The sequence below is a fragment of the Doryrhamphus excisus genome, linkage group LG2, assembly GCF_037039965.1.
Source record: "Doryrhamphus excisus strain RoL-2023G ecotype Guam linkage group LG2, RoL_Dexc_Guam_v1.1, whole genome shotgun sequence".
In the NCBI taxonomy this organism is placed as follows: domain Eukaryota; kingdom Metazoa; phylum Chordata; class Actinopteri; order Syngnathiformes; family Syngnathidae; genus Doryrhamphus; species Doryrhamphus excisus.
The window spans coordinates 4,408,022-4,420,256 of NC_136358.1; the positions used below are offsets into that span (position 1 = coordinate 4,408,022).

The 12,235-nt window shown below is 42.1% G+C and overlaps 3 protein-coding genes across 4 annotated transcripts in view; 2 read left to right on the forward strand and 1 right to left on the reverse strand.

Annotated features, from left to right (window-relative positions):
* The window catches only part of m1ap (meiosis 1 associated protein), a 38,748-nt gene extending 37,353 nt beyond the window's left edge, over positions 1–1,395 (reverse strand). Inside the window, exon 1 of one of the 2 annotated variants that reach the window (XM_078795786.1) lies at positions 1,026–1,395. In XM_078795786.1, coding sequence (XP_078651912.1) covers positions 1,026–1,146 — 121 coding nt within the window. In that variant the 5' untranslated portion in view covers positions 1,147–1,395. Of the gene's footprint in view, positions 1–437; positions 539–1,025 lie in introns of those variants that run through there. The other variant, XM_078795787.1, reaches the window with a different exon arrangement.
* The window catches only part of LOC131126257 (carbohydrate sulfotransferase 12-like), a 138,992-nt gene that overhangs the window by 96,502 nt on the left and 30,255 nt on the right, over positions 1–12,235 (forward strand). The gene's annotated exons all lie outside the window — the stretch shown is intronic.
* sema4f (sema domain, immunoglobulin domain (Ig), transmembrane domain (TM) and short cytoplasmic domain, (semaphorin) 4F) overlaps positions 1,076–12,235 on the forward strand; it is a 34,366-nt gene continuing 23,206 nt past the window's right edge. The window contains exon 1 of the mRNA XM_058066389.2: positions 1,076–1,735. Within this exon, the coding sequence (XP_057922372.2) occupies positions 1,525–1,735 (211 nt within the window). The 5' untranslated portion in view covers positions 1,076–1,524. The remainder of the gene's footprint in view (positions 1,736–12,235) is intronic.

Genomic DNA, 12,235 nt, shown 5'->3' on the forward strand with positions numbered 1-12,235 from the left:
CCCGACTTTTCAATTGCTGTTTAACCATCTTTACTATTGGAGCCCACAAGAATGGCATCAGATGATTGACAGGTGTGTGCTAAATGGGCATAATGGCGGTGCTTCTATTGTAAAAACACATCACCGTTTACAAAAAAAACACTATAGAGTAAGTTATAAATTCGACATAGAGCATCTGATTACACGATGTGATATTAAAAATCGATGACGTGCAGTTCTTTAGAGGAATACTGTTAATAAGAATAGGATAATAGAGATGAAAACTCGGCTGCACATTCACTTTCGCATTTTAGATATATTTTTAAATATATATGCTGTACTGTTCTGTTTATTCAAAGAAGCCTTATACACACAATTACCCAAAGCCAACTTTTACACACCTCCATGAACAGTAAGTAAAGTCAAAAAAGTCGAAAACATATGTAAGGACGGCTTACCTTAGCAACACAACCACTAGCATAAATGTTGACGTCGGCTAATTATTACGTCACGAGTACGTCACTGGACTGGCAACATTGGCTTCTCAAATAGACAAAATTAATACACAGCATTATTTTTTTCACATTTAAATAAAAGACAATAGATGGAATAAACATGCTTTTATGCTTCAGGAGTCTGTAATGTGTCAAAGTAGCAGGGGTCGATGGATCGATCCAATTATTGACTGTATTGATACCAAGGGTGGTATAGTATTTGTATTGTAACAGTATTGGGTCCATACTGATAATATGGACAGTGTGTTTTGGTTACGTTGTTACATTGTTAGTTTATATTGTCATATAACAATACTTGGGGATAATGTTTGGACACAGGAGGACTTGGGGGCAAATAAAAAGCTCCGTTTTTACTTGTTTTGTACTATTAATGTTATTTTGCGAAAACAATTGTATGTTTGTAGATTTTTTTCGGTGAAAAACTTAAAGTAAAAAGTATAAGATTGGTGTTTTTTCATTGGAAAAAAATGCATTTCTATGTGTGTGTATCCACAAAGTCTATCCAGGCCGTTGGTGACGTCATCACAGTACCTGTTGTGCTGCCTCTTCCGGGGGGCGTGGCCATGTTGGTCGCTCGCTCAATCTTACATATCGCCTTCAAAGAGGCGAGCGCTGCTTCCCAGGACATCTTTGACAAACGGACTCGAGACATCGTTTTTCCAGTTTTTTTCCCCCGCCCATGCGATTACTACATAATATTTCACATAAAAGCCACTTGTTTCATCTTATAGGATGAAGACATAACAGCGAGTCTTCATTTTATTCTCATTCCAGGATATTGCTCACTAATCCCACACGAGATGACGCGACTTTGGATTACTTTTTTGCAGTTTCTAACCGGCATCCCCCGCAGATAATACAGCATCAACGTCCGATCGGCTCCTGACACACAAAAACGACACATTTGCAATGATTGAGTAGACGCACTCCTGCTTGCGCTCTTTGTGCAGAGCGCGCACCCAACATGAGCAATGTGACAGGAGCTCTCATCCAAATGTTTTAACAGGAATTTGATAAGTGGCGCCATTCTATGTTATTTTTTAACTTTTCCGAGAGTCTGAATGAGGATGCACCACAACTGAAAGTCTGGGACGACAACCGGAAAAAAATATCTCGAGCGAGGGGACCTCCACTCCACATCCGAGTTATGATGAGTCCTGCAGGGGTAATGTGGATCCTGCTCCCGTTGTGCTGTCTGCTCCCCGGAGCCTCCAGGGCAGCCACTCTTAGCGGATTGCAAGGTGAGTAGCTCTGGGAGCCTTTTGATGCAGATCTTCATAGTAAGACGGGACACAGCATTATACACACAATGATAATCATGCACACAACTGAACAACGTGTTTGTTTATGTGGGGCTGTTACACAGAGCAGCAGTATACGTTTGTAATCTTGGTTACTTTATTTAGCTAGCTAGCAATCCTTCACTCGTTTGCAAGAGAAATTCACAGTTGCAGCAGCTTGACCCTAACCACAAACCAGATACAATCATTAATGGCATGCATGCAGGTGAAACGTGCAACAAAATGAGGAAGTAGCAGCAATAATGAAAAGGTGTGTGCAAATTATAAAAAAAAACAGTTAAAAGTGCCATATAGTGCACACTTGAGAAGTCTGGCAAATAAAGGTGGTGTGTATTATACATTATGATTCTGTATAGTACATGAGAAGAGTCAATATTTTATAAACTTTTATAAAATTTATAGTATGTTATTATATATTCTTCTTAATTATTGTTATTACTTGTTATTGTTGAATCAATTAAAACTATTGTATGTGAAAGTGGCTATAATTGACTCTGGACTACAATCACAGTAATGCTTTATTCTATTTTCCGATGTTTATAAAATTAAAATGGTTGTGTTGTGCTGTGATAAAATCCAGGTTAATTTTGCCTCATTTTATTTTGAAGCTGACTTTGCACTGAACAGGAAGTCACTATGTACACATTTTAATGTAACTAGACACTAATGTCACTGTTGCCGTATCATGCTGCTTAGCAATAATCAGAAGGTTAAAGACATAAACTCACAAAATTTTCATAATAATGACCCATGTCCACAAAAATGGCCGACCAATTATGTCTTTGTCATCTTAAGTAACATGATGGACCAGGACTTGATGAGTTGGTCCATATAGACAGCTTGTTAACATGAGCGGGACCGACAATCTTTTAACTCATCATCTTTTAATCAGTCAATCAAAGCATTACAGGCAGTTTTGCTGCAGAGGGAGCTTGAGGAAAAGGTAAGCCAACACTGGCATTAAATGTGAACCGGTAGTTGATGAGGTGTTCCACCTACTGTAAAATGGGACCGACTTAATCGGGTTTAACTGAACCAAGTGCGACTACAAGACAGGCCCTGCTCTCTAACAAGCTCCCTCTTTGTTTTCTGACCCCACGGGGTCAGCGATACAGATTGGCCAGACTTCCTGTTTTCTGCAAAGTGAAGAACAGTTGGAAAGAGAGAGAAAGACGAGATCTCCATCATAACACAAATATTCATAACAAGTTTGTTGCACAAAGAAGAGCAACCATGTGATGGTATTTACACCCAGAGGCGGTGAGGAGGAAAAAGATGTGGAGGTTGCGTCACGGTGTGTGTCCGCTGTTGACCTTCATGACTCCCCTAATGGGCTCTGCTCCAGTGCTGCGCTCTGCGCCGAGCATTAACCCTTTGGAAATCATACTCTTGCATGCTATAGATGTTCGAGCTACATTTTTGAAAGGCATCAGTGTGTGTAAGTAAGTCTGCTTTTTGTGTGTGTGTGTGTGTGTGGTTACGCAACTGGCCTGACAACAGACACCGACAGTGTCCTAGATTTGTGCAAAAACATACATACTAGGTAGGCCTTTAGTGGCGTTTATCCCCACACTACCGTGCATGAGAGAAACCGTTAAAGCTCAAAAGTTCATGTGCTCATCAAATCTTGTCGTTATATAAAGGAGCGCTCAGGACCTGGAAGATGATGTCTGTCTTCGGCTCCAAACTTTTTTTTTTAAAGGGGACAAATTTTCTAACCTATATGTGTTGTTACAATGTGGTATTTTAGTGTCAGATAATGAGGTTTTTGCAATTTTAGATGGCGCTGCACGCTCAGTTTGTTACAGAGTTTTTTTCTAACACCGAGTACTTCTGACGTAAGTGTGATTCCGACTCTCAAAATGTGGACATATGTACCCGGAAGTCTTCGGGAGTGCTTCAGAATGTGGCCAACCACAGTGGAACGGGGATACCTAGAGGTGTGCAATACCTAGATGATTGCAAATGTTGATCTGAAATCCTATATGTGTTGTTACAATGTGGTATTTTAGTGTCAGATAATGAGTTTTTTGCAATTTTAGATGGCGCTGCACGCTCAGTTTTACAGAGTTTTTTTCACCAAGTACTACTGACGTAAGTGTGATCCCGACTCTCAAAACGTGGACATACATAGTATGTACCCGGAAGTCTTCGGGAGTGCTTCAGAGTGTGGCCAACCAAAGTGGAACGGGGATACCTAGAGAAGTGCAATACCTAGATGATTGCAAATGTTGATCTGAAATCAGTGGTGATGACAACAAACACGAATAATGCATGTGTGTTACGTGGGGTGTGGCTTTCAATGTCAGAGCAGGAAGAGGCTAAGATATAAGCTGTGTTGTGACTGCATCAGCGCGAGTTCCACAAGTCGGCCACAGCCTTTTTAATGCTCCTCACATGAAACTCGTTAGGTGTCGGCACCGCACGGAGAGGGAGTGGGGGGTCTGGCTCCCCAGTAGGGCGGCGGCAGCAGCATGGATCCATTTACAGTTGAGCGCCTGGCACATGTGATTAGCAGGCATTATGTTGCTCTTAACGCCACCGCAAGTGTCCATCCACTGCCAACCAGAGCGATTTCTTTCTGTTTTTTATGGCTGCACTTAAGATAAAAAAACAAATCTAAATTCATACTCACAGGCAATCTAATAACTAAATCTAAACATTAAAAAAATACTCGATGAACTGCATTACAAACAGTGCATTTGCTTTAACGCCTGGGTCATAACCAGTTTTATGGGCTCCTACGGTCTGCATACAATAAAAAACACAAGAAACACGCTGAAAGTGACGTGCTGATTTTCGCACCGCAGACCGTCTAAAGAGGTTCTTTGTCATGAATGTGGTTCCGGTACCAATTCCTCGTTTTGATTCCGGTTCCTTACAATTCTCAGTTCCATGCCTTTAAAGGGCAGAGTCATAAAAAAAAATGTATGTCAATGACATTTTTAATGCAGCGGTCTCAAACACGCGGCCCGCGGGCCAAATGTGGCCCACAGGACGCTACTTTAAGCCCCCTAGTTTGCGAGTTAGCATGTGTCTGAAGACCCTGCAGTTGCACAATTTGTAAATAAAAAGTATAAATGTGACTATAGTTGTGTTTTGTCATGTCTACAGGGCTCTAATAATGCTTTATTTTGCTATATTTATTTATTACTGATTTTGTGCAGAAAAATAAAAATTAAGATATTTGAGAACAGTGGAATGTTTTATCAGAGCTTTTATTGTAGAAAATCGGAACCAAAGCACTGAAAAAGTTTGTATATATATATATTTTTTTTTTTTGGAAAACCTGATTCGATCCGGCCTCGCCCAGACCCTAAATCCAGTGGCCCCCAGGTGAATTGAGTTTGAGACCCCTGATATAAAGTTATGATATGAAGTAGTACTTTTGAAAAGTAGGATACTTTGATGTATACTTAAATGTGTTTGTGCCCTCCCCCGATATCAAATACTATTGCGAAATTCGACTTATTTATCTATACTGTACAGACTGAACTTGAAACAGAAACCAACCATTAGGCATGAGACTGGTGTCAATCATTGTTTGACTTTTGATTCTGATTTCTTAGAGAATGTCTGACGTAGCGCATCGAAGACGAGGTACTCTGTTATTTCCATGCCATGAATGTGTGAACATTAATTATTATGATCACCTGCTCTTTTGCATCATATATGACTGTGTTGCAAATGATACAAGACAACGAGAAGTATCAGGGCATTGAATCCATCACAACTGGACTGTTCAGGACGGTTCGTTATGTGCCTCATCTGAGCAGGCTTTATCACTTCATCAGTTATCCTTAAAGACAAAGACTAGTCTTTCATGCTCAAAGACTTAACAAGTCTTAACCCTTTCATGCTCAAAGACTATAAAAGACTTGATGGGAGATAAAAGACCTATGTAGTCTTTGACCAGGAACCCATGAAGACGACTCAAACAACCTGAACAGGGACAATGACGTGGAAGAATGAGAATATTCAAGGCACAATGTGGAGCATAATAATAATAATTATAATAGTATAAATGTGAGTGTGAATGGTTGTTTGTCTATATGTGCCTTGTGACATTTAATGGTTGGTGACCAGTCCAGAGTGTGCACAGCCTCACACCTGAAGACAGCTGGGATAGGCTCCAGCACGGCCACGACCACCTTGAGGATAAGCGGTAGAAACTGAATGAATGAATAATAGTATAAGTGTGAGTGTGAATGGTTGTTTGTCTATATGTGCCCTGTGACATTTAATGGTTGGTGACCAGTCCAGAGTGTACCCCGCCTCTCGCTCGAAGACAGCTGGGATAGGCTCCAGCACCCCCGCGACCCTCGTGAGGAAAAGCGGTAGAAAATGAATGAATGAATAATAATATAAATGTGAGTGTGAATGGTTGTTTGTCTATATGTGCCCTGTGACATTTAATGGTTGGTGACCAGTCCAGAGTGTACCCCGCCTCTCGCTCAAAGACAGCTGGGATAGGCTCCAGCACGGCCGCAACCCTCGTGATTAAAAGCGGTAGAAAATGAATGAATGAATAATAATATAAATGTGAGTGTGAATGGTTGTTTGTCTATATGTGCCCTGTGACATTTAATGGTTGGTGACCAGTCCAGAGTGTACCCAGCCTCTCGCCCGAAGACAGCTGGGATAGGCTCCAGCACGGCCGCGACCCTCGTGAGGAAAAGCGGTAGAAAATGAATGAATGAATGAATGAATAATAATATAAATCTGAGTGTGAATGGTTGTTTGTCTATATGTGCCCTGTGACATTTAATGGTTGGTGACCAGTCCAGAGTGTACCCAGCATCTCGCCCGAATACAGCTGGGATAGGCTCCAGCACGGCCGCGACCACCTTGAGGATAAGCGGTATGGATGGATAATATAAAAACCACGACCATGTGTAAAAAAAAAAGTCCCTGAAAATTGCAATCTCAATTCTATGCAAGAAATTATGATTCACATTTTTTGCAGAATGGTGCAGCTTCACTGTGTTTATAGTGAAGCAGACTCTTTATTCAAACACGAGTCGCTCTAGTCACGAACATTTATTGTTTCACGCGCTTCAGTGCCAATATTTTCACTTGGCTTGAGGCAAACTATGTGTTTGTGTGGGCGTGGATGGTGGTTCCTTATGGAAAAAAAAAAAAAGGGGAATTAAGTCCCACTGAGAGAGACAGGCCTTTCAGCGCTTCTGTTCTACTACACGCAGGAGATAAAAACAGAAACTCTTGGGCTTTGTCATGGGAGGCTGCTGTTGTTTCTTAGTAGCCACAAGAGGATTTGACACTGTCGTCAGGTGCTTTGTCCAGTTATGCTGTGCTAAATCCTCAACGTGACATGCTTTCATACTGGAGCTTCAGGCTGGAGAGTGCTGGTGACAACACATGTGGACTTACAGTGGATTATGTGTTTGTGTTGCCGCTCTATTGTAAATAAAAAAGGAAGCCCTTATACGCCAGGACAAGGGAGCACTTTCTCGTCCCTGCGTTGTTCTCCATTTCACTGCCATTCTTCTCCCACCCTCCTCCCATTACTTTCCCATCACAGTGTTGCTGAAAGAGGCTAGTGTGGTTGGGTGCTACCATGGGAAAAGAAGTCGTCACCAGGGCTTTCGACGTCTGTTTTAGCTTGACTTTTCTTCAGTTTTTTGCCTTTGTTTGGCTCAGAAATAAGCCAGTGTCTATGAACAAAAAATGTGGTGAAGCAATAGACAACGTTATTGCAAATGTTGATGCTGAAATTTGGAAGTGGCAGTGTGCACACTATAAACCTTGTACTCGGTGTTCCCAGCTCTCAAAAAGTGGCTTTTTTTTGTCATCGGAGTTCAACAGCTACCGTGGTGCACAGTACATGTACAAGCAGAAGCTGTCATAATTCTACAATCGATCAAAGTTAGTTAAGATTTATCAGATCAAGATCAACATGTGAAAGTAGTGTCTTTTTCTGAAATGCTATGTAGTGAAGCAATAGACATAATGGAGTTTCAAAGAGTTGTCAGGAGACGGCATGAGATTAAAACATTATTGCAAATGTTGATGCTGAAATCCGTGGTGATGATGGTAATTCTCATTTAGCGGAAAGCTGTCTTGCGAGAACAGGACAGCTTGAAGTTTATCAGACGGTAAGCTATAGCATTTAATGTAATTTGGAAGTGGCACAGTGCACACTATAAACCTTGCAGTCCTACCTGCACTCGGTGTTCCCAGCTCTCAACAAGTGGCTTTTTTTTTGTCATCGGAGTTCAACAGCTACCGTGGTGCACAGTACATGTACAAGCAGAAGCTGTCGTAATTTACAATCGATCAAAGTTAGTTAAGCTTTGTCAGATCAAGATCAACATGTGAAAGTAGCGTCTTTTTCTGAAATGCTATGTAGTGAAGCAATAGACATAATGGAGTTTCAAAGAGTTGTCAGGAGATGATGGCATGAGATTAAAACATTATTGCAAATGTTGATGCTGAAATCCGTGGTGATGATGGTAATTCTCATTTAGCGGAAAGCTGTCTTGCGAGAACAGGACAGCTTGAAGTTTATCAGACGGTAAGCTATAGCATGTAATGTAATTTGGAAGTGGCACAGTGCACACTATAAACCTTGCAGTCCTACCTGCACTCGGTGTTCCCAGCTCTCAACAAGTGGCTTTTTTTTTTGTCATCGGAGTTCAACAGCTACCGTGGTACACAGTACATGTACAAGCAGAAGCTGTCGTAATTCTACAATCGATCAAAGTTAGTTAAGCTTTGTCAGATCAAGATCAACATGCGAAAGTAGCGTCTTTTTCTGAAATTCTATAGTTCTTGGAGAGTCAACAATGCAACTGCTGTCTGTGTTAGGGTTTGTAGGTCATGTCCACACCGCACATGCAAAGTTATACATTATTTAAAAATGTAAAAAAAAAATGTCTGTCTGCCCAGTCCTATATTTTGTCTTCTTTCAGCTACCAGAAGAGGGCACAAGCAATTCAGACCCACCTTGTTTGTTGTCTAAACAGGTAGCAGACACAAATCCATACAGGATACATGCAAACATTCCCTCACTTCTTCATGCTTTTACCCATAATGCTCCCCACTCGCCTTCAACCCTCACATTAAGCCCCCCCCCCCCCCCCCCTCAGGGAATGCCATTAGCACCGCACACGCACGTTGTAGTTGGAGCACTCTCCCACGTTGTTGTTTGCCAAGGGTCAGATCGCATAGGCGCTCCTGTAAGCTCGTCAAGAGTGAAGGTCAGCCGGAGTCAGACGTCAAAAGGCCACACGCATGCACACACGCACGCACACGCCACACAAGCAGGTTCGCTTTGTGTGTTTTTAATGGCTCAGCTTCATTGTCTTTTGCCTTCCCTAAATATTTCACTTTTTTACAGTAAAGATCTGTGCATGTACAAAATCTTTATTGTCGTTACGGACAAGACATAAAACAAAATGATTGCCTCAGCTCTGTTAGATAAGAGTATAAAATATTGTGGTGTCAGCGCAATGCCGATAAAGAAGGATGACTGTGTTCCACAACCGCTAATGTGGACATCAGTCAGCCTGTCCGAAGGTGACATAAACATAAACATAAACATAAACATAAACGGATTGCACTGTCAACCATCTTGCGTCGCTCGCTGCTTACTGTATTTCTCTGAAGTGTTCAAATGTTTTTTTAGAGTTTTAGAAGATAGCACCTCAAGCATTAATCATCAGCTCATTGGAATTCCTTCCAAGCCATCGGCTCGCTCTCCTTCCAGCCCTCCGTTGCGTGGAAATCCTATCAGATAGAAGTAGAAAGCAATTATTATTCATAGAGAACAGTTTTGGGCATTTAGACACAGGCGGGTACACTTAAGCCCTGAAGCTTTCGAGCACTTTTTCAATTTAACTTTTGAGTTAAAGTGCAGCCTTGGCTTTTAGCTACTTTTTTTTTTTTTTTTAATCAAATCAAGACCATCCTTACAAGAGCTATGATGGAATTAAAGGTGGAGTTGTCTTCATCACCTGTGGGATGAGTTCTATTATAGCTGTGGCGAGGGCTGCATGGTACAAAAGATGTGAATCATGATTTATTTTGCTTCGAGTAGAGACTGCTGATTGTTTTAAGGCGATGGTGTCGACTGTCAGTGGGTAGAAAACCAGGGCAGCGGAGCCAATTCGCCGTGGCCTAGGAGGAAATGCCCGCCGTACAAAGCGAGAATCCATGAGTGTAATAATGAATCGGTGATATTTAGGATTTAGATTTCATGTTGGTTTGAATAGAGATTAAGATGTTTGTGCATGGGGTGGCACGGTGGTCGATTGGTTAGCTAGGAGACCAAGGTTCAATTCCACCCTCGGCCATCTCTGTGTGGCGTTTGCATGTTCAAGTGTGGGTTTTCTCCGGGTACTCCGGTTTCCTCCAACATTCCAAAAACATGCTAGGTTAATTGGCGACTCCAAATTGTCCATAGGTATGAATGTGAGTGTGAATGGTTGTTTGTCTATATGTGCCCTGTGATTGGCTGGCCACCAGTCCAGGGTGTACCCCGCCTCTCGCCCGAAGACAGCTGGGATAGGCTCCAGCACCCCCGTGACCCTCGTAAGGAAAAGCGATAGAAAATGAATGAATTAATATCTAGCGATATTGCTGAAATAACTAAAATAGGGGACCAGTGGTTAGCGCGCAGGCCACACAGCTAGGAGACCCGAGTTTGAGTCCACCCTCGGGCATCTCTGTGTGGAGTTTGCATGTTCTATCCGTGCATGCGTGGGTTTTCTCCGGGTACTCCGGTTTCCTCCCACATTCCAAAAACATGCTAGGTTAATTGGCGACTCCAAATTGTCCATAGGTATGAATGTGAGTGTGAATGGTTGTTTGTCTATATTGATTGGCTGGTGACCAGTCCAGGGTTTACCCCGCCTCTCGCCCGAAGACAGCTGGGATAGGCTCCAGCACCCCCTGAATGAATGTTTGTGCATTCCAACTGGTGACCCCTGTCTGGGGCCAACCATCGTCAATCATGTTGCTAATGTAGCTGACACATAAAAGAACAAAGTCAGGTCATTTAATGATTGTCCTTGAATTAAAATTGTGCAGGGACATGTAATTTGTGTTGAGTTCATTATTAATAAAAATAAATGGCAGGCTGATCCAGGAGCATCCCAGGTTTGAGGCAAGGTCAAAGGTCACACTGAGGCAGCGATGGCATCCTCGCCATGTGTTTAACCTTGTGGATGTTTCTTTGTGTAATTCTACTTGGTTTGCATGCCTTGCGTGCGTACCGTATATGCCAGCTCGGCATTTTTTTATTTATATGTTTCTTCACTAGCTGGATTATAACACAAATATACTTTCCCTTTTTCTCGTTCATCAGGTTGAACCTGTTTGCATTGACTGCCTTTGACTCAACCGGTTTTCAAAGAAAAATAAAGATGCATGCAGCTCATTTACACCTCAGTGAAGCACACACACACACACACACACACACACACACACACACACCATATGGAAAAATGTGCAGGCTGGCTCCTCTGAATGAAACTGATAACTGTGAATGCACGCGTGTGTGTTTGGTGGTGGTGGGGGTTAAAAGGAAAGCCTAAATGACAGGAACAGGAAACAAAGGAAACTTCCCTTACAGATGAACGCATACACTTCCTATTGTGTCTAGGTGCTACCGTATGCCATTTGTGTCTTAATACTAGAAGTAGGCTTTACTGTGTGTGTGTGTGTGTGTGTGTGTGTGTGGACAAACCTCTCGTTAAAACACACCCTCTGTGCACACACACTCCCATTATTCCACCCCCCCCATTCTGCTCGCTTTATTGTGGTTGCTTTTAATTGGCGTGTGAGGTGGAAATGAGGCACAGGGAGAGAAGGAAGGATGAGGGAGGACAACATGGCTGTGATGAAAGAGCAAGTGAAGGAGTATGGAGACATTTTTCATGAGAGGGGGCTTTTTGAGAATTGACCTAAAACACTGACGCTGCAGATGAAGAACAACGTAATGTGCCCAGAATGAGGTCAGCTATAGGAGCAGAGTCCAGACCTTAACCCCATTAAGAATATTTGGAACATGATGGAGATTATATGTACTTATGGTAGTATAACTTCTGTTTTTTTGGGGAAGGGCAAACAAAAACAACAAATCACCCTAATATTAATAATAATGTTATATTTTGACACGCTTCTGCAAACATTTATGTCTGTTCGTGTTGTTATACATTTTTGCCAAGACACCGGATTGATGATGGGAGATTTGGACCACTGTCCTTCTGCTTTTTAATACCGTTTTTGGACAGTTATTCACCCTATTTTAGTTCATTCATTCATTTTCTACCGCTTATCCTCTTGAGTGCCATGCGTATGCTGGAGCCTATCCCAGCCTCTTGCCCGAAAACAACCGACCACAGGGCACATATAGACAAACAACCATTCACACTCACATTCATACCTATGGACAATTTGGAGTCGCCAATTAACCTA